Here is a 22,714-nt window from a genome sequence, read left to right on the forward strand (position 1 = left end):
AAATACCAGTGGCCTGGCTTTGGTCCTAAGTGAGAGCAGGTCTGCTGGAGCCATGGCCCAGTGAGACATGAATGTTGGCCAGCGTAAACTGAAACAGAAAAGTCTGAGCCTTTTAGTTTTGGATAAAACATTGGGGTAAATCCTATATGGAAATAAATCAAAACATGTACTTGGTGCTGAAATCGATCAGTCTGCGCCCTCTAGTGGAGAATATTTGTAAAATAGAGTCGCAGAAGAGCTGAGTACATCATTGTCCATGTTTTATGCATTACCGAAAGTGTCTAAATGCATGGTTAAACATGCATAGATATCAAGGAAATATCTCGCAAAATACCTTTGCTCGTCATAGCATGCTGAGCGAGGTGACCTTTGTCCGAGTTTGCCACTGGTCAGATATTTTACATTTCCTCTAAATGCATGCTTCATTCAACTCCATAGGAATATTATTTTTATGAAAAGGTGTTCATTTTTTAAATACTATATGATTTGAGTCTAGCGTCAAAATGAACTAGAACCTTCTGTAACTACACACAACTTGGCCAATTATTTCCAGTCCCCATTCAAATTCAACCAATCACTGAGTGTAAACAACACAAAAAACCACGCCCCCAGGGAAGAATATATTTAAAGGTCCTAAACTTTCCCTGTATGCTGGAGGTAATTTATCTTAGTCATGAGTTAAATGACTAGTCCCTGACTTTTATTTGCTAGATATTTAGCTTTCGGCCAATCACATAACAAGCTATATTTAATCACAAATAAAATAGCTTTATCACGAAAGCAGCTCTGACTGAGGCAAAGGAGGATAGCCGTGTATTTGCCTGTAACGTCAGTGTAGGGGTTATTTAAATTATGGTTACCCCAATACCCTGGTTATTAACACAATCTCACACATAACATGCAAATAGCATAACCTCAACCCAGTTAAATTAAGTGATAATGTTTCCATTAGTTTCTAACAGTGTATATAAGCTTATAAAGCTATAACAACAAAAATGCATTACAAAACTGCACAATGTTTCAATATACTTTGTTTGCAGCTATATACTTATCTGTATGACAGAGCATTCCTTTTTATGTCTATGGTATAAACTGGATCATTGCCTGTTGCACGGGGATAAACGAGGTACTATGACGGATAAACTGGCGCTCAAGGTTCATGGAAGGTTGAGGTATTTTCGATAGAAAGCACACGCAACAATGAATTTGAACAGGCGAAGTCAGCAGTCGTCTGTTTCCTGCCTGTAGCTGGGTCCTGTATGGAAGCCCGTGCGAGGCTGTCCCGGAGACCCCGCGCTGCCTGCACCTCTCGTCTTGGGTGAGTTTGTGACAATGTAGCAATTTCTCTATTAATCTGAATAACTAGAATAAAGCTACAACATTTGCAGACTGCAAACCTCGATCAAAATTCCGTAGTCCTTGCATGGCAAGGCGTTTCATTTTCCAACAAATTCCCAAGCACACCCCCTTGTCCAAGAGTATTCCAACATTAACTCATATTTTGCTTGCAAGGAGCTAGCTACGCAATTGCATTTAAGGCAAACAAAATAATGCGTCATGCAAGCTGAAGTGCAACGCTGCCTTGCATTATAAACGTGTTGATACTAAACCCGCTTGTGATGTTTTAAATGTCAAATGTATACTACGTCGGAATGTGTTAACACGAATGTTGATAGTCAGTTAACTAACCTAGCAGCTAATGCTAACGAAAGGGAAACTGCACCAAAAGCTTCAAATAGTTAGTAAATTCAGACAATTAGCTACATGCATCAAACGAACATGCAAATTATTTTAGAGGACACTGTAGTTACAGGGAAAAACGACTACCATGTAAATACATTAGATGCATTCAACACTAGTTAGTGTCTCGCAGTGTCCCTCCTTTCATATGCTGTGCAACCAACATTCTGGAGAGCAGCAAATGGACTTTTCTCCCTTTATATAGGACACTGGTGTTATCGGCGTCAATCCGCTGCTCTAGTGTCCGCCTACCTAAACTCACCATCTGATCTACCGTTAGCTTGCTACTACTCAACTTGTTTCTGTCAATACTCGATACGATCATAGTAGAGATATTTAAAACATAGCTGCTTTGAGCAACATCTTTGTACAGCTTGCATCAATATTTGGCAACTCTGAATTGAGCTTCTATTCTTTGCTTGTATTAAAATAAATCTATAAAAGGAATGATTATGGAGTGAGTGTGAACCGCACATTTTTACCTCGAGTGTATTTGACGTTAATCTATAATCTGTTGAGAACCTATTTGCTATGGCTTTTCAACGTCTGCCATATTGTATTTGGTACAAATCATTCCCTATATTATACATTTCTAGAATCTGGTAATATTGTGTGGCTGTTGAACAAGTTGAGATGACTAAATTGGTTTTTACCTTAGATTGAATCTATATGTTTTGATCATGAGTTTCCAATGGTTGTAAAGCTCAGGAGAGGTCTGTCCATAGTAAAGATCTTTTTTTGACACCACACTCAACAAAGCAAGTCCTGCAGGCTCTAGTTTTATCTTGATTGTTGTCCAGTCATATGGTAAAATGCTGCAAAGATAGACCTAGTTAAACTGCAGCTGGCCCAGAACAGAGTGACAGGTCTTGTTCTTCATTGTAATCAGAGGGCTGATATTAATACTGTGCATGTCTCTTCATTATAATCAGAGGGCTGATATTAATACTGTGCATGCCTCTTCATTATAATCAGAGGGCTGATATTAATACTGTGCATGTCTCTTCATTATAATCAGAGGGCTGATATTAATACTGTGCATGCCTCTTCATTATAATCAGAGGGCTGATATTAATACTGTGCATGCCTCTTCATTATAATCAGAGGGCTGATATTAATACTGTGCAGCCAGTCTCTCTTGGCTAAGAGTAGAGGAAAGACTGACTGCGTCACTTATTGTTTTTGCGTAGTCAACTTACACAGAGCACTGACACACACACTTACCCCACCAGACATGCCACCAGAGGTCTTTTCACAGTCCCCAGGTCCAGAACAAATTCAAGGAAACATACAGTATTATACAGAGCCATGATTGCATGGAACTCGCATCTTATAAAGCACAAGTGAACAGCAAACCTGGTTTCAAAAAACAAGTACAGCAACACCTCACGGCACAACGTGACCTACTTGTTGTGTAACTGATAGATTCACACCACATGTTCCCTTGATGTTTTTAAATGTACAGTACCAGTGAAAAGTTTGGGGACACCTACTCATTTCAGGGTTTCTTTTTTTCTTTTTCTTTTACTATTTTCTACATTGTAGAATAATGGTGAAGACATCAAAGCTTTGAAATAACACATATGGAATCATGTAGTAACCAAAAAAGTGTTGAACAAATCAAAATATATTTTATATTCTTCAAAGAAGCCACCCTTTGCCTTGATGACAACTTTGCGCATTCTGTCAACCAGATTCATGAGGTAGTCACCTGGAATGCAATTCAATTAACAGGTGTGCCTTGTTAAAAGTTAATTTGTGCAATTTCTTTCCTCCTTAATGTGTTTGAGCCAATCAGTTGTGTTGTGTCAAGGTAGGGGTGGTATACGGAAGATAGCCCTATTTGGTACAAGACCAAGTCCATATTATGGCAAGAACAGCTCAAATAAGTAAAGAGAAACGCCAGTCTATCATCACTTTAAGACATGAAGATCAGTCAATAAGGAACATTTCAAGAACTTTTAAAGTTTCTTCATGTGCAGTCACAAAAACCATCAAGAGCTGTGATGAAACTGGCTCTCATGTGGACCGCCACAGGAAAGGAAGACCTAGAATTACCTCTGCTGCAGAGGATACGTTCATTAGTTACCAGCCTCAGAGATTGCAGCACAAATAAATGCTTCAGTAGCAGACACATCTCAACATCAGGCGTTTGTGGTCGAATAATAATAAGAGACTTGCTTGTGCCAAGAAACATGAGCAATGGACATTAGACGAGTGGAAATCTGTCCTTTGGTCTGATGAATCCAAATTTGATATTTTTTGTTCCAACCGCTGTGTGATTGTGAGACGCAGAGTTGGAGAACCATGATCTCTGCATGTGTGGTTCCCACCATGAAGCATGGAGGTGTGATAGTGTGGGGGCGTTTTGTGGTGACACTCAGTGATTTAATTAAAAAAAATATATTTTTAATTCAAGGCTCTCTTATCCAGCATGGCTACCACAGCATTCTACATCGATATGTACACCCATCTGGTTTGGGCTTACTGGAACTGTCATTTCTTTTTAAACAAGACAATGACCCAACACACGTCCATGCTGTGTAAGGGCAATTTGACCAAGAAGGAGAGTGATGGAGTGCTTTATCAGATGACCTGGCCTCTACAATCACCAGACCTCAAACAAATTGAGATGGTTTGGGATGATTTTGGACCACAGAGTGAAGGAAAAGCAGCCAACAAGTGCTCAGCATATGTGGGAACTCCTTCAAGACAGTTGGAAAAGCATTCCAGGTGAAGCTGGTTGAGAGAGAATTCCAAGAGTGTGCAAAGTGGTCATCAAGGCAAAGGGTGGCTACTCTGAAGAATCTCATATGTTTTCATTTGTTTTACACTTTTGGGTTACTGCATGATTCCATAAGTATTATTTCATAGTTTTCATTATTATTCTACAATGTACAAAATAGTAAAAATGAAGGAAACACCCTTGAATGAGTAGGTGTGTCCAAACTTTTGACTGGTACTGTATGTACATTGTAAAGTATTTAGTCTGTAATATATTTTTTTGTTGTCGGACCCCAGTAAGTCTAACTGTCGGCTAGTTCTTAGAGTCAATGTGGGATTTACCTCGTCTATGTACTTTGATGAATCCTGTGACTGTTGTGGTAAACTCCTCAATGTTATAGGATGTGTCCCAGTCTTTACTACCAAAACACTATTGTAGCCCCACATCACTTATATAGTGTGCACATCACTGGTACTTCCTGTTGGTTAAAAGGAAGCAGAAGGCTATATATGTAATTTGCCCTGATGGTCTGTGTGAGTAAAGTTAATCAATCAATCAATCGTATTTATGAAGCCCTTCTTACATCAGCTGATGCCACAAAGTGCTGTTCCAGAAACCCAGCCTAAAACCACAGACGGCAAGCAATGCAGACGTAGAAGCACGGTGGCTAGGAAAAACTCCATAGGAAGAAACCTAGAGAGGAACCAGGCTATGAGGGGTGGCCAGTCCTCTTCTGGCTGTGCCGGGTGGAGATTATAGCAGAAACATGGCCAAGATGTTCAAATGTTCATAGATGACCAGCAGGATCAAATAATAATAATCACAGTAGTTGTCGAGGGTGCAACAGGTCAGCACCTCAGGAGAAAATGTTAGTTGGCGTTTCATAGCTGATCATTCAGAGTATCTCTACCGTTCCTGCTGCCTCTAGAGAGTTGAAAACAGCAGGTCTGGGACAGGTAGCACGTCTGGTGAACAGGGCAGGGTTCCATAGCCGCAGGCAGAACAGTTGAAACTGGAGCAGCAGCACAGCCAGGTGGACTGGGGACAGCAAGGAGTTATCAGCCCAGGTAATCCTGAGGCATGATCCTAGGGCTCAGGTCCTCTGAGAGAGAGAAAGAAAGGGAGAATTAGAGAGCATGCTTAAATTCACACAGGACACCGGATAAGACAGGAGAAATTCCCAAAATATAACAAACTGACCCTAGCCCCCGACACATAAACTGCTGCAGCATAAATACTGGAGGCTGAGACAGGAGGGGTCAGGAGACACTGTGGCCCCATCCGATGATACCCCTGGACAGGGCCAAACAGGCAGGATATAACCCCACCCACTTTGCCAAAGCACAGCCCCCACACCACTAGAGGGATATCTTCAACCACCAACTTTCCATCCTGAGACAATGCTGAGTATAGCCCACAAAGATCTCCTCCACGGCACAACCCAAGGGGTGGCGCCAACCCGGACAGGAAGATCACGTCTGTGACTCAACCCACTCAAGTGACACACCCCTCCTAGGGACGGCATGGAAGAGCACCAGTAAGCCAGTGACTCTGCCCCTGTAATAGGGTTAGAGGCAGAGAATCCCAGTGGAAAGAGGGGAACCGGCCAGGCAGAGACAGCATGGGCGGTTCGTTGCTCCAGAGCCTTTCCGTTCACCTTCACACTCCTGGGCCAGACTACACTCAATCATATGACCCACTGAAGAGATGAGTCTTCAGTAAATACTTAAAGGTTGAGACCGAGTCTGTGTCTCTCACATGGGTTGGCAGACCATTCCATAGAAATGGAGCTCTATAGGAGAAAGCCCTGCCTCCAGCTGTTTGCTTAGAAATTTTAGGGACAGTAAGGAGGCCTGCTTCTTGTGACCGTAGCGTACGTGTAGGTATTTACGGCAGGACCAAAGAGATGGGTAGGAGCAAGCCCATGTAATGCTTTCTAGGTTAGCAGTAAAACCTTGAGTCAAGTCAATCTGGAAAGTTTTGAATATGTCCTGTCAATATTTCAACCAATTTAAAAAAAAATATTGTTAATATTTTATTTCCCTTTCCAGGTGATTTTAGTCAAGCTTTGCCTACTAGCCATGTTTCCCTAATGTTCTGCCCAAGTCCGTGGGCAATTTTGATTCGATTGTATGGTTACAGATTCATTTCTAGAGGAGAAAAATCCGTTCTAATGTTGCAAACACAGCCTGCTTCCTGTTGTCACCCGGATTCAAATTTATTTTTTCCCTAAGCATATTTGAGATTCTTAACATCTTGATATTAAAGGCCCGTTTTACTTGATGTTTAGTCTACTTCATGTTTTCTGTTTTGGCATGGAAAATCAAGTTTAGTGGTATTGTGATGCTGTGATTAAGTTCAGGATGCAATGAGGGACATGTAGCCTATGACCTTGGTGGAAGTCTGTTCTTCAGCCAGAACAGAGAATGGAAAGAAATACCACAACTTCCCCCTAAACGATAATCACACTTTCAGTGCAGCCAGTTGGGTTGTCTGGAGGGACAGGTTTCAGTTTTCCTACAGTGTGACGGAAAGCCGTCTCCAAAGCATGTCACCGGCTAACCCATTCCTAGACGCTGACTACCTTTTAGTGCATATTGACGATATGGCCGGGGGAGTATTGTTGCAAGCCCCGACACTTATTCTGAAAGTTAAAATGCATGGCCTGTGTTATGGTGTTGGAAACATACGTTCCGTGTCTTTCATATCAGCAAAACAGTAACATTACTACTTTATAAGGTTAGGTTAGTGTTCTCACACGGCCATACTTTTGTGTTACAGCGCTTGTTTATGGAAGAACTAGGCGGATACCTGTGCTAATTATCTATCTAGTTAACTGGGGAGGAAGTGATGTTGCCGTGTGTTAGCTGACTGGGGAGGAAGTGATGTTGCCGTGTGTTAGCTGACTGGGGAGGAAGTGATGTTGCCGTGTGTTAGCTGACTGGGGAGGAAGTGATGTTGCTCAGCTGGAGCTTGTGGATCTGTGCTAAACTGCTGGTTTTATTTGAAAGATTCTTTCTTGCTGATATGAAAGATAAGGGACACATGTTTCGAAAACCATTTCGCAAGCGATTATTGACATTTCTTAACGTTAAAACACATAATTGGAATTATAGTAAACACGCAGCCAACCATGGGTGAAGCTAACCCGCTGAAAAGCCTACCCTATGGAGAAGGTTTTTCCAGAACTAGTCACTGCCTAGCTGGTTGGATTCTATGAACTAATTTCCACCTTGAGAAAGATATACCTTTGATATTGATCCAGTGAAATGCACCCTGTCGTCCGTATGCACCCTGTCGTCCGTATGCACCCTGTCGTCCGTATGCACACAATAGCCCTATTTGGTAAAAGACAGTCTGTATAATGGCAAGAACAGCTCAAATAAGCAAAGAGAAACAACAGTCCGTCATTACTTTAAGACATTGTCAGTCAATATGGAAAGTTTCCTCATGTGCAGTCGCAAACACCATCAAGCGCTATGATGACACTGGCTCTCATGAGGACACTCATGATGGAGTGCTGTATCAGATGACCTGGCCTCCATAATCCCCTGACCTCAACCAGATTGAGATGGTTCGGGATGAGTCAGACCGCAGAGTGAAGGAGAAGCAGCCAACAAGTGCTCAGCATGTGTGGGAACTCCTTCAAGACGGTTGGAACAGCATTCCTCATGAAACTGGTTGAGAGAATGTCGAGAGTGTGCAAAGCTGTCGTCCAGGCATAGAAGGCTACTTTGAAGAATCTAAAATATATTTTATTTTGATGTCTTCACTATTATTTTACAATGTAGAAAATAGTAAAAATAAATCAAAACCCTTGAATGAGTAGGTGTCCAAACTTTTGACTGGTACTGTATGCTACGTTGCTCTCAAAATGATCATAATGGACTTTCTCCACTTCTGCTCTGCCTTTCTGCATTTTCTCTTTAATTGGTTAGTTTCCTTAGTCATCCCAGGGACTCTCCATTTGGATGGGTCCTTTGTCAATTTGACTGGATCAATGGTTGCCCTTAATTTACTATTAAAGTTATCAACTAAATCATCAAAAGAGGAAGGCAGAATAGGTGGTGGAGTATTGTTCATACACTTAATAAAATTTGTAGCAACTTCAGAGGTCTGATAGTGTTTCTTAATAATGCGTTATTTATTACCCTGTGCTGTGGGCAACAAGGTAGTATAAAGCAACATCATCAATAGAGGATATGTCAATAGAAAGTCCCTGGGTAATAACCAGGTCTGCCCAGTAGAAAGCCCCTTGGTAATAACCAGGTCTGCCCAGTAGAAAGCCCCTTGGTAATAACCAGGTCTGCCCAGAAGAAAGCCCCTTGGTAATAACCAGGTCTGCCCAGTAGAAAGTCCCTTGGTACCCAGTAGAAAGCCCCTTGGTAATAACCAGGTCTGCTCTGTAGAAAGCCCCTTGGTAATAACCAGGTCTGCCCAGGAGAAAGCCCCTTGGTAATAACCAGGTCCAGAGTGTGGCTGTTTTATGGGTGGGCCCAGTAGAAAGCCCCTTGGTAATAACCAGGTCCAGAGTGTGGCTGTTTTATGGGTGGGTCCAGTAGAAAGCCCCTTGGTAATAACCAGGTCCAGAGTATGGCTGTTTTATGGGTGGGTCCAGTAGAAAGCCCCTTGGTAATAACCAGGTCCAGAGTATGGCTGTTTTATGGGTAGTCCCAGTAACATGTTGGATAATGTCTATAGTGCTCAAAAGGCAAGTCTACAGATTGTGGATAAGAGAGAGATTTCAGCAGAATAAGACCCTCAATATTTATTGTAACAGAGATCCCAGTGCACTTTCACCACCCTGTGAAGTTCATCATAACTTATTTCATGTGTGGCTTAATAAACTGCATGGTTTCCCGTGTCGTAGTAGGAGGACCACACACCATGTCATCGCGTGACTCCAAGTTTACTTCCACATGGTTTTCTAATGATCAATTAGCCTTTTAAAATTATAAACTTGGATTAGCTAACACAACGTGCCATTGGAACACAGGAGTGATGGTTGCTGATAATGGGCCTCTGTACGCCTATGTAGATATTCCATTAAAAATCAGCTGTTTCCAGCTACAATAGTAATTTACAACATTAACAATGTCTAAACTGTATTTCTGATCAATTTGATGTCATTTTAAAGGATAGAAAATAACCTTTTCTTTCACAAACAAGGACATTTCTAAGTGACCCAAAACTTTTGATCAGTAGTGTGTATAGTTGTGTGTGTGTGTGTGTATACATACATATATGTACAGTTGAAGTTGGAAGTTTACATACACCCCAGTTTTAAACTATTTCTGACATTTCATCCTAGTCAAAATTCCCTCTCTCAGGTCAGTTAGGATCACTACTTTATTTTAAGAATGTGAAACGTCAGAATAATAGTAGAGAAAAAAATGAAAGCCAGACTACGGTTTGCAACTGCACATGGGGACAAAGATTGTACTTTTTGGAGAAATGTCCTCTGGTCTGCTGAAACAAAAATAGAACTGTTTGGCCATAATGACCATCGTTTTGTTTGGAGGAAAAAGGGGCAGGCTTGCAAACCGAAGAACACCACCCCAAATGTGAAGCACGGGGGTGGCAGCATCATGTTGTGGGGGTGCTTTGCTGCAGGAGGGACTAGTGCACTTCACAAAATAGATGGCATCATGAGATAGGAAAATTATGTGGATATATTCAAGCAACATCTCAAGACATCAGTCAGGAAGTTAAAGCTTGGTTGCAAATGGGTCTTCCAAATGGACAATGACCCCAAGCATACTTCCAAAGTTATGGGTTAAGGACAACAAAGTCAAGGTATTGGAGAGACCATCACAAAGCCCTGACCTCAATCCTATAAAAAATGTGTGGGCGGAAATGAAAAAGCATGTGCGAGCAAGGAGGCCTACAAACCTGACTCGTTTACACCAGCTTTGTCAGGAGGAATGGACCATAATTCACCCAATTTATTGTGGGAACCTTGTGGAAGGCTACCTGAACCGTTTGACCCAAGTTAAACAATTTAAAGGCAATGTTACCAAATACTAATTGAGTGTATGAAATCTTATGACCCACTAGGAATGTGACGAAATAAATAAAATATGAAATAACTCATTCTCTCTACTATTATTCTGACATTTCACATTCTTAAAATAAAGTGGTGATCCTAACTGACCTAAGACAGGGAATTGTTACTGGGATTAAATGTCAGAAATTGAAAGTTTAACGTATTTCGCTAATGTGTATGTAAACTTCCGACTTCAACTGTATAGTTGATAGTGTGTATGTATGGTTGATAGGTATATATAGACATTTTTATTTTCAATTTTTTTATTTCAATTTTATTTAACCAGGTAGGCTAGTTGAGAACAAGTTCTCATTTACAACTGTGACCTGGCCAAGAATAAAGCGAAGCATTTCGACACACACAACAACACAGAGTTACATATACATGGAGTAAAACAAACATACAGTACAAAAAGTCTATATACAATGTTTGCAAATGAGGTAAGATAAGGGAGGTAAGGCAGTAAATAGGCAATGGTGGCGACGTAATTACAATATACCAATTAAATATTGGAGTGATTGATGTGCAGAAGATGAATGTGCAAGTAGAGATAATGGGGTGCAAAGGAGCAAGATAAATAACTAAATAAATACAGTATGGGGATGAGGTAGTTGGATGGGCTATGTACAGATGGGCTATGTACAGGTGCAGTGATCTGTGAGCTGCTCTGACAGCTGGTGCTTAAATCTAGCTATATAGACAGAATCTTTGTGTCCCATATACACCATAATGATTGATGTAATGATCTAAATATTGTTGGGGATGTTAATGTGTTTTCAGTTGACATGGACGATGAAGATGGCAGGTGCCTGCTAGATGTCATTTGGTGAGTTCATATCCTCTTCAAAGTACTGATTTATGTTCTAATATCCACAATACACACCATCTAGTATACCTGGCCAAGACATTGGTTCACACCGAAAGGTTGTTGGATCGAATCCCCGAGCGGACAAGGTAAAAATCTGCCCTTCTGTCCCTGAACGAGGCAGTTAACCCACCATTCCCCAGTAGGCTGTCATTGTAAATAAGAATTTGTTCTTAACTGACTTGCCTAGTTAAAATAAATAAATAAATATGTATGTATGCATGCAAGTGTGGATACTGGGACAGGGTAATACACTGACTTCAGACAGTATTCACACCCCTTGACTTTTTCCACATTTTGTTGTTAGACCCTAAATTTGACAATGGATTAAATTGAAATGTTGTGTCACTGGACTACACACACACTACCCCATCTTGTCAAAGTGGAATGTTGTTTTTATTTACAAATTAATACAAAGTGGAAATGTCGAGTCTAAGTATTCAACCCCTTTGTTACGGCCTAAATAAGATCAGGAGTAAACATTTGCTTACTTCACATAATACATTGCATCGACTCACTCGGTGTGAAATAATATTGTTTAACAGGATTTTTGAATGACTACCTCATCTCTGTACTCCACACAGAATTATCTGTAAGTTCCCTCAGTCGAGCAAGGAATTTCAAACACATATTCAACCACAAGTCTAGGGAGGTTTTCCAAAGCCTCACAAAGAAGGGCACCTAAAAAATGGCAGACATTGAATATCCCTTTGAGTATGGTGAAGTTATTAATTACACTTCGGATGGTGTATCAAAACACCCAGTCACTGCAAAGGTACAGGCGTTCTTCTTAACTCAGTTGCCAGAGAGTAAGGAAACCACTCAGGGATTTAACCATGAGGCCAATGGTTAGGGAGTTAGAGTTTAACGGCTGTGATAGAAAACTGAGGCTGGATCAACAACATTGTAGTTACTCCACAACACTCACTTAATCGACAAGAGTGAAAAGAAGGAAGCCTGTACAGAAAATAAAATATTCCAAAACATGCATCCTTTTTGCAACAAGGCACTAAAGCAATACTGCAAAATATGTGGCAAAGCAATTCACTTTTTGTCCCGAATACAAATTGTGACGACCATAGTTTCAAGCATGTTATCGTTATGATTGTAAAGAAACGGAATAGAGCTAAGCACAGGCAAAATCCTAGAGGAAAAACTGGTTGTCTGCTTTCCCCCAGACACTGGGAGATGAATTCACCTTTCAGCAGGAAAATAACCTAAAACACAAAGCCAAATCTACACTGGAGTTTCTTACCAAGAAGACAGTGAATGTTCCTGAGTGGCCGAGTTAGTTTGGACTGAATTCTGCTTGAAAATCTATGCCAATACTTAAATGGTTTTCTAGCAATGATCAGCAACCAATTTGACAGCTTGAGGAAACTTGAAAATAATAATGGGAATATCTGTGCGGCAGTCTAGCCGCCCAGATAAGAGGATTGGGCCAGTAAACTTAAGGTCGCTGGTTGAATCCCTGAGCAGACTAGGTGAAAAAATTGTCAATTTGCCCTCAAGCAAGGCATTTCACCCTAATTGCTCCTGTATGTTGCTCTGGTTAAGAGCGTCTGTTAAATGACTGAAATGTCAAATGTGAATGTAAGTATTGTACAGTCCAGGTGTGGTAAACTCTTAGAGACGTACTCAGAACGACTCCCAGCTGTAATCAAAGATGATTCTACATGTATTGACTCAGGGGTGTGAATACTTATGTAAATCAGCTTGTAACACAACAACATGTGGAATAAGTCAAGTGGAATGAATATTTTCTGAAGGCAATGTGGATGTGACCTCATTGTCTGACCAATGTCCCTCTCTTCACAGTGACCCAGAAGCACTAAACGATTTTCTTCATGGATTAGACACCCATGTAAGTGGCTGCTATTTAACTGCAAGGATGGTTATGATGCCTCTATTGTACTTGACAAGCTGAGGAGTTACCTGGATTATTTCATAGCAATTGACTTGACACACTGAGGACTGACACGGTTGACCTGACGCACCGAGGACGGACGCGGTTGACCTGACGCACCGAGGACGGACGCGGTTGACCTGACGCACCGAGGACGGACGCGGTTGACCTGACGCACCGAGGACGGACGCGGTTGACCTGACGCACCGAGGACGGACGCGGTTGACCTGACGCACCGAGGACGGACGCGGTTGACCTGACGCACCGAGGACGGACGCGGTTGACCTGGCGCACCGAGGACGGACGCGGTTGACCTGGCGCACCGAGGACGGACGCGGTTGACCTGGCGCACCGAGGACGGACGCGGTTGACCTGGCGCCCCGAGGACGGACGCGGTTGACCTGGCGCCCCGAGGACGGACGCGGTTGACCTGGCGCCCCGAGGACGGACGCGGTTGACCGAGGACGGTGCGTCAGGTTCACTGGCTACTGCACACACATCTCGTGCACTTTTCCAAAGGGATGTGGGTGTTTCTGTTTCAATGGGCTTTGCTGCTGCTTGTGGTTTCTTGCTTTATGAGGGATCTATGCGCGAGGGATCTAACTATGCGCGAGGGATCTAACTATGCGCGAGGGATCTAACTATGCGCGAGGGATCTAACTATGCGCGAGGGATCTAACTATGCGCGAGGGATCTAACTATGCGCGAGGGATCTAACTATGCGCGAGGGATCTAACTATGCGCGAGGGATCTAACTATGCGCGAGGGATCTAACTATGCGCGAGGGATCTAACTATGCGCGAGGGATCTAACTATGCGCGAGGGATCTAACTATGCGCGAGGGATCTAACTATGCGCGAGGGATCTAACTATGCGCGAGGGATCTAACTATGCGCGAGGGATCTAACTATGCGCGAGGGATCTAACTATGCGCGAGGGATCTAACTATGCGCGAGGGATCTAACTATGCGCGAGGGATCTAACTATGCGCGAGGGATCTAACTATGCGCGAGGGATCTTTAGGAATTCAACTGTGCCTTTTCACTTTATTAATCCACAATGACCACTACTAATTTAACACAAGCCCTCTTCTGATTCTGTTTGTTCCTTGCTTTCTGTCCCTCTCCCCTCTAAACCACTTTGCCCGCCTCGCTCGCTCGCTCTCTGTCCTGTTTGTCTGTCGTTCTGTTTCCCCTCTGTCCTGGCTTTGTCTGTCGTTCTGTCTGTCTAGCTGGACACTGACGACCTATTGGATGGCTCGAGCGATCCCTCCAGCTCTTTCTTCTCGGGCACTGGGGTGAGTGAAGGCCCTTTAACCTCTGACCTTCCTGTCTCCATTCATACATGTTCATGTAGCATGCATCTCTCTCCCATCATGTCATATCATACTACCCCCCCCTCCCACTGGCTGGGAGGCCTAACACTATAGTGGTCTAGGAGGGCCTGTCTGGTCAACCTCCACGATTTGAAGCCTGTGTCAACCCCTTCTCTACTCTACTCAATTCCTCCTCCTCATCCCTTTGCTTCTTGACCTCCATCACAGACCCCCTCCCTCTTCTCATCGTCCTCATCAGATCTTCTCTCTTCTCTTCATCCACCATCAGACCTTCTCCGTCTTGTTCTCGTCCTCCTTCACAGACCTTTTCCCTTCTTCTCGTCCTCCTTCACAGACCTTCTCTCTTCTCCTCGTCCTCATCAGACCTTCTCACTTCTCGTGCTCCATCAGACCTCTTCTTCTCGTCCTCATTACAGACCTTCTCCCTGTCCTCATTAAGACCTTCTCCATTCTCCTCGTCCTCTTTAGACCTTCTCTCTTCTCGTTCTCCATCAGACCTTCTCTCTTCTTCTCGCCCTCACAGATCTTCTCTCTTCTCCTCGTCCTCCGTCAGACCTTTTCTCCCTTCTCGTCCTGCTTTTCTCCCTTCTCGTCCTCGGTCAGACCTTTTCTCCCTTCTCGTCCTCCTTTTCTCCCTTCTCGTCCTCCTTTTCTCCCTTCTCGTCCTCCTTTTCTCCCTTCTCGTCCTCCTTTTCTCTTCTCGTCCTCCACCAGACCTTTTCTCCCTTCTCTTCCTCCGTCAGACCTTTTCTCCCTTCTCGTCCTCCGTCAGACCTTTTCTCCCTTCTCGTCCTCCGTCAGACCTTTTCTCCCACCTCGTCCTCCGCCAGACCTTTTCTCCCTTCTCGTCCTCCGCCAGACCTTTTCTCCCTTCTCGTCCTCCGCCAGACCTTTTCTCCCTTCTCGTCCTCCGTCAGACCTTTTCTCCCACCTCGTCCTCCGCCAGACCTTTTCTCCCTTCTCGTCCTCCGCCAGACCTTTTCTCCCTTCTCGTCCTCCGCCAGACCTTTTCTCCCTTCTCGTCCTCCGCCAGACCTTTTCTCCCTTCTTGTCCTCCGCCAGACCTTTTCCCCCTTCTCGTCCTCCGCCAGACCTTTCCCCCTTCCCGTCCTCCGCCAGACCTTTTCCCCCTTCCCGTCCTCCGCCAGACCTTTTTCCCCCTTCCCGTCCTCCGCCAGACCTTTTCTCCCTTCCCGTCCTCCGCCAGACCTTTTCTCCCTTCCCGTCCTCCGCCAGACCTTTTCTCCCTTCCCGTCCTCCGCCAGACCTTTTCTCCCTTCCCGTCCTCCGCCAGACCTTTTCTCCCTTCCGTCCTCCGCCAGACCTTTTCTCCCTTCCCGTCCTCCGCCAGACCTTTTCTCCCTTCCCGTCCTCCGCCAGACCTTTTCTCCCTTCCCGTCCTCCGCCAGACCTTTTCTCCCTTCCCGTCCTCCGCCAGACCTTTTCTCCCTTCCCGTCCTCCGCCAGACTTTTTCTCCCTTCTCGTCCTCCGCCAGACCTTTTCTCCCTTCTCGTCCTCCGCCAGACCTTTTCTCCCTTCTCGTCCTCCGCCAGACCTTTTCTCCCTTCTCGTCCTCCGCCAGACCTTTTCTCCCTTCTCGTCCTCCGCCAGACCTTTTCTCCCTTCTCGTCCTCCGCCAGACCTTTTCTCCCTTCTCGTCCTCCGCCAGACCCTTTCTCCCTCCCTTCTCGTCCTCCGCCAGACCCTTTCTCCCTCCCTTCTCGTCCTCTGCCAGACCCTTTCTCCCTCCCTTCTCGTCCTCCGCCAGACCCTTTCTCCCTTCTTTTCATCTTCCATCACAGACCTTCTCCCTCTTCTTTCATAGTGCCACATTCCAGAGGTCCTGCCCCCAGTCCAGCTGCTGTCCAATGAGCAGCCAGTCTTGCCCCGGGTCAGTGTGGACCTGGACTTCCTGGAAGATGATGTCATCCTGGGCGAGTCGCCGGGCGGTAGCGGTAGCAACACCATGGAGCCATGTGACATCCTGCAGCAGAGCCTGGCGGAGGCTAACATTACAGAGCAGAGCCTGCAGGAGGCCGAGGCAGAGCTGGACCTGGGCTCCTTCGACCTCACCATGCCAGGTCTGACTCAGGTGGTCCAGACCCTGCCCTGTACAGATAGCCTGACTGGGTCTGGAGGGCCCCCTGTGGGGGTGGGGCTCCCCATCTTCCCTGAAGCTCCAGGCTCCTCCACCACCCCTCCCCAGGCCACAGCTGACATGCTGGGCTCGGTGCTGGCCCAACAGGGCCTGGAGTTTGGGCCCCAGGTCATGAACAAGGCCCAGACCATCAGTATGCAGCCTTTCATTCAGCAGGTAGCAGGCCTGGGTAACGTCACCCTTCAGCCAATCGCCTCCCTCCAGGCTCTACCTAACGGCTGTCAGTCAGGACACCTGGGACTGGGACAGATACAGGTGATGGGCCAGCCCACTGTGATGACTATGAACCAATCAGGACAGCCCATCCTGGCCAAGAGTATGGGAGGATACCAGCTGCACCAGCCTGGCCCCGAGGCACAGGGGGCAGGTGGGCAGGGCGGACTGGGAGGGGGACTTCTGATCCATGGGGGCAAAGCTACTCTGGGATCTCCAGTTTTAAACGGCCCGGCGTTGGGCACTAACAGTAACGATAGCACCATAACTGCTGCTGGAAGCTTGGGTCAACAGGGGCAGAACCTGATCATCCAGCGAACCCCGACCCCCATCCAGCCCAAACCCCCCCAGGGGGGCGCAGCCATCCAGCCCAAACTGTTCAAGCAGCAGCAGGCTCAGCCCCACACCCTCCAGAATGATGCCAACAAGGCTCTTGCGGCTCAGGTCCCTGTCTCCGCTGCCCAGAATGTAGCCTTCCTGACAGGCAAGCCTGGCGCCAATGTGGTCCTGACCTCCCAGGCAGGGCTACGCCAACAGGCTCTGTTCAAACAGCAGACAGCCCACCACCCCTCTGGGAAAGCACTCAGTGTCCACCTGCTCAACCAGCCTGGCAGCATCATGCTGGGGGGGCAGAACCACCAGTTCCTCCTGCCACAGCAGCTAGCTGGGGGTCAGATCCTCACACAGCACCCTGGGGGGCACATCATCACCTCCCGGGGGCCTGGGGGCCAGCTGATAGCCAACCAGATCCTGGCTCAGCACCAGAACATCAACCTGGGCCAAGTGCTGACTTCTCAGGGCCACCCTCTGCTCCAGGGCCACATCCAGCTGCAGCCGGGCCAGATGGGGGTGGGACATCAGCTCTTCCAGATTCCTGTCACCCTCTCCCAGAGCCAGAGCCACCCAGTCACGGGCCACCAGGCCCACACAGTGATCCAGGGCATGCCCTTGCACAACTCCCTGGCCATGCTGAGCCAGGTAGAAGGGTTGAGTCCTGCTGTCAGCCTGCAGCCCGCTCTGCAGCCACAGCCAGGGGGCGTTCCCAGCAGCGGGGTGGGTGGGGCTGCTGCCATTGCACAGGGCCAGCCTGGGGGGAGTGTGCCGATTCGGGGGAGTTCTACAGACCAGGCAGCCCACCCTGGACAAGCCCCTCAGCCCTCCTCCATTCTCTCTATGCAGGCTGGGCCCTCTGTCTCCATGGCCATGTCTGTCCCCTCCTCCTCTCCGTCCTTATCTGTGTCCACCACACTGGTCCCCCACCTAGCCCAGCAGCACAGCCCCGGGAGCAGGGTGCTCTTCACGGGCCACCAGGGCTCCAGCATGATCCTCAGCCAGGAACACCTCCAGATGTTCCTCCAGCAGGTCAGTATTCCTCCCCGCTCTCTCTCTGCCTCTCCCCGCTCTCTCTCTGCCTCTACGTCGCTACCTCTACGTCACTACCTCTACGTCGCTACCTCTACGTCGCTACCTCTACCTCTACGTCTCTACCTCCTACGTCGCTACCTCTACACCTCTACGTCTCTACGTCGCTACCTCTACGTCTCTTCCTCTCTACCGCTACGTCTCTACCGCTACGTCTCTACCTTTACATCTACTTCTCTTCCTCTCTACCGCTACTTCTCTTCCTCTCTACCGCTGTGTCTCTACTACTACGTCTTTACCTTTACATCTACTTCTCTTCCTCTCTACGTCTCTACCTTTACATCTATATCTCTTCCTCTCTACCTCTACGTCTCTACCTCTACGTCTCTTCCTCTACCTGTCTGTCTCTACGTCTACCTCTACGTCTCTACCGCTACGTCTCTACCTTTACATCTACTTCTCTACGTCTCTTCCTCTCTACCTTTACGTCTCGTCCTCTACCTCTTCCGCTCTACCTTTACATTACTTCTCCTCTCTACCTCTACTTCTCTACCTTTACATCTACTTCTCTTCCTCTACATCTACGTCTCTACATGTACGTCTCTACTTCTCTACCTCTACCTCTACATGTACGTCTCTACATGTACGTCTCTACTTCTACGTCTCTACCTCTACCTCTCTACCGTTACGTCTCTACCTTTACATCTACTTCTCTTCCTCTCTACCTCTACTTCTCTTCCTCTCTACCGCTACGTCTCTACCCCTACGTCTCTACCTTTACATCTACTTCTCTACCTCTACTTGCCCTCCGATTTGACACACTGAACTCTGTCTGCAAAGTAGTTGGTGAACCAGGCAAGGCAGTCATCAGAAAAACTGAGGCTACTGAGTCTGCCGATAAGAATATGGTGATTGACAGAGTCGAAAGCCTTGGCAAGGTCGATGAAGATGACTGCACAGTACTGTCTTTTATCGATGGCGGTTATGATATCGTTTAGTACCTTGAGCGTGGCTGAGGTGCACCCGTGACTGGCTCGGAAACCAGATGGTACGGTGGGATTCGAGATGGTCAGTGACCTGTTTGTTGACTTGGCTTTCGAAGACCTTAGATAGGCAGGGCAGGATGAATATAGGTCTGTAACAGTTTGGGTCCAGGGTGTCCTTTCCAATCCTTGGGGATCTCAGACGATATGAAAGAGAGGTTGAACAGGCTGGTAATAGGGGTTGCGACAATGGCGGCGGATAGTTTCAGAAATAGAGGGTCCAGATTGTCAAGCCCAGCTGATTTGTACGGGTCCAGGTTTTGCAGCTCTTTCAGATCATCTGCTATCTGGATTTGGGTAAAGGAGAGGCTTGGGCGAGTAGCTGGGGCGGGGCGGAGCTGTTGGCCGAGGTTGGAGTAGCCAGGCGGAAGGCATGGCCAGCCGTTGAGAAATGCTTGTTGAGGTTTTCGATAATCATGGATTTATCGGTGGTGACCGTGTTACCTAGCCTCAGTGCAGTTGGAAGCTGGGAGGAGGTGCTCTTGTTCTCCATGGACTTCAGAGTCCCAGAACTTTTTGGAGTTGGAGCTACAGGATGCAAATTTCTGCCTGAAGAAGCTGGCCTTAGCTTTCCTGACTGACTACGTGTATTGGTTCCTGACTTCCCTGAACAGTTGCATATCGCGGGGACTATTTGATGCTATTGCAGTCCGCCACAGGATGTTTTTGTGCTGGTCGAGGGCAGTCAGGTCTGGAGTGAACCAAGGGCTATATCTGTTCTTAGTTCTGCATTTTTTGAACGGAGCATGCTTATCTAAAATGGTGAGGAAGTTACTTTTAAAGAATGACCAGGCATCCTCAACTGACGGGATGAGGTAAAATGTCCTTCCAGGATACCCGGGCCAGGTCGGGTATAACCCTGCTCACAGAAGTGTTTTAGGGAGCGTTTGACAGTTATGAGGGGTGGTCGTTTGACTGCGGCTCCGTAGCGGATACAGGCAATGAGGCAGTGATCGCTGAGATCCTGGTTGAAGACAGCGAAGGTGTATTTGGAGGGCCAGTTGGTCAGGATGACGTCTATGAGGGTGCCCTTGTTTACAGATTTAGGGTTGTACCTGGTGGGTTCCTTGATGATTTGTGTGAGGTTGAGGGCATCTAGCTTAGATTGTAGGACTTCCAGGGTGTTAAGCATATCCTAGTTTAGGTCACCTAACAGAACAAACTCTGAAGCTAGATGGGGGGCGATCAATTCACAAATGGTGTCCAGGGCACAGCTGGGAGCTGAGGGGGGTCGGTAGCAGGCGGCAACAGTGAGAGACTTATTTCTGGAGAGAGTAATTTTCAAAATTAGTAGTTCGAACTGTTTGGGTATGGACCTGGAAAGAATGACATTACTTTGCAGGCTATCTCTGCAGTAAACTGCAATTCCTCCCCCTTTGGCAGTTCTATCTTGACGGAGAATGTTATAGTTGGGTATGTAAATCTCCGAATTTTTGGTGGCCTTCCTGAGCCAGGATTCAGACACGGCAAGGACATCAGGGTTAGCAGAGTGTGCTAAAGCAGTGAGTAAAACAAACTTAGGGAGGAGGCTTCTGATGTTGACATGCATGAAACCAAGGCTTTTTTTGACAGAAGTCAACAAATGAGGGTGCCTGGGGACATGCAGGGCCTGGGTTTACCTCCACATCACCCGCGGAACAGAGGAGGAGTAGTATGAGGGTGCGGCTAAAGGCTATCAAAACTGGTCGCCTAGAGCGTTGGGGACAGAGAATAAAAGGAGCAGATTTCTGGGCATGGTAGAATATATTCAGGGCATAATGTGCAGACAGGGGTATGGTGGGGTGCAGCGGAGGTAAGCCCAGGCACTGGGTGATGATGAGAGAGGTTGTATCTCTGGACATGCTGGTTGTAATGGGTGAGGTCACCACATGTGTGGGAGGTGGGACAAAGGAGGTATCAGGGGTATGAAGAGTGGAACTAGGGGCTCCATTGTAAACTAAAACAATGATAACTAACCTGAACAACAGTATACAAGGCATATTGACATTTGCGAGAGACATACAGTGAGGCATACAGTAATCACAGGTGTTGAATTGGGAGAGCTAGCTAAAACAGTAGGTGAGACAACAACAGCTAATCAGCTAGCACAACATCAGCAGGTAAAATGGCGTTGACTTGGCAGGGAGGGTCGGATTAACTACACACAGAGCCTGAGTGCTGCTGGGGCCGACAGATAAAACATAAACAAGCAGAATGGAGTACCGTGATTAATGGACAGTCCAGCATGCATCAGCTATGTAGCCAAGTGATCAGTGTCCAGGGGGCAGCGGTGGATTTGGCACGGAAGCTAGACTGGCGAGTATTATCCAGGTTAAAAAACTGGCTGGCTGTGCAGAAGGTAAAAGCCGCTAGCAGTGGCTAACAATGACTAAATAGCTTTTAGCAAGTTAGCTGGTTAGCTTCTGGAGGTTCTTGGATGTGTTCTAAAAATTAAAAATAATAGCGATTCCGTATCACATTGGGTGAGGCAGGTTACCGGAAGTTATAATCGAATTAAAAATCGAAAAGAGATTGAAAGTAAATATGGGTCCAGTGAGTGGTTGGGACGTGGCGATTCAGACAGTTAGCAGGCCTGTGCTAACAAGCTAACAGTTAGGCCGGGGCTAAACAAGGTAGCAGTTAGCTTGTTTAGCCCCGGTCCGCTATCAGTTAGCAGGCCGAATTAGCAAGCAAGGAGATAGCAAGGGCAAGAAAGTTAGCCTTTGGGGACGTCGCGATGGGGTGAGTCTGTTTATGCCTCCTCATGCGGTGGCATCGATAGACCGGTCGTGGGTCCGGATATTGTAGCCCAGGAGTATGCTTCGGTGGTAGCACAGGAGCTCTGTCCAGGCTAGCTTCAAGCTAAGTGGATGGAAACGCTAGCCAGGAGTAATCATTCGGGGTAGCGGTTAGCTAGTTGTGAAGATCCAGCTGAAAATGTTCCGTTTGCGGTGGGAATCCGGGGATAAAAAATAATAGGTCCGTTATGCTCCGGTTAGAGTCGCGTTGTTCAAACTGGCGAGAGCTTTCCGAGCTAAAGGTTAGCTGATGACCGGTTAGCTGAAGACCGCTAGCAATGGTTTGCTGACTGATAGCTGGTAGTTAGCTGGCTAGCTTCAGTTGAGGGGTTCCAGATCCGAAGTAAATATAAATACTTTAGAAGAAAATGCAGATCCGCGCTATTGGGTGAGGCGGGTTGCAGGAGAGTATTTAGAAGTTGAGGTTTAGCAGAATGTTTTAAAAGATATGCGAAGAAAAATATGTTTAAAAAAACGATATATACAAGGGACACGACACGACAAAACGTCTGACTGCTACGCCATCTTGGATGACTCTAGTC

At 46.3% G+C, this 22,714-nt stretch overlaps 1 protein-coding gene across 4 annotated transcripts in view; it reads left to right on the forward strand.

The window, feature by feature from the left end:
• The first annotated feature begins 1,150 nt into the window (after positions 1 to 1,150).
• The window catches only part of LOC112240184 (BRD4-interacting chromatin-remodeling complex-associated protein), a 70,514-nt gene continuing 48,950 nt past the window's right edge, over positions 1,151 to 22,714 (forward strand). Inside the window, exons 1-5 of one of the 4 annotated variants that reach the window (XM_042328117.1) lie at positions 1,151 to 1,318; positions 11,292 to 11,337; positions 13,195 to 13,240; positions 14,514 to 14,579; positions 16,445 to 18,352. In XM_042328117.1, the coding sequence (XP_042184051.1) occupies positions 11,297 to 11,337; positions 13,195 to 13,240; positions 14,514 to 14,579; positions 16,445 to 18,352 (2,061 nt within the window). In that variant the 5' untranslated portion in view covers positions 1,151 to 1,318; positions 11,292 to 11,296. The remainder of the gene's footprint in view (positions 1,319 to 11,291; positions 11,338 to 13,194; positions 13,241 to 14,513; positions 14,580 to 16,444; positions 18,353 to 22,714) is intronic. The other 3 variants (XM_042328114.1, XM_042328116.1, XM_042328115.1) reach the window with 3 other exon arrangements.

Source organism: Oncorhynchus tshawytscha, linkage group LG10 (genome assembly GCF_018296145.1).
Source record: "Oncorhynchus tshawytscha isolate Ot180627B linkage group LG10, Otsh_v2.0, whole genome shotgun sequence".
Taxonomy (NCBI): domain Eukaryota; kingdom Metazoa; phylum Chordata; class Actinopteri; order Salmoniformes; family Salmonidae; genus Oncorhynchus; species Oncorhynchus tshawytscha.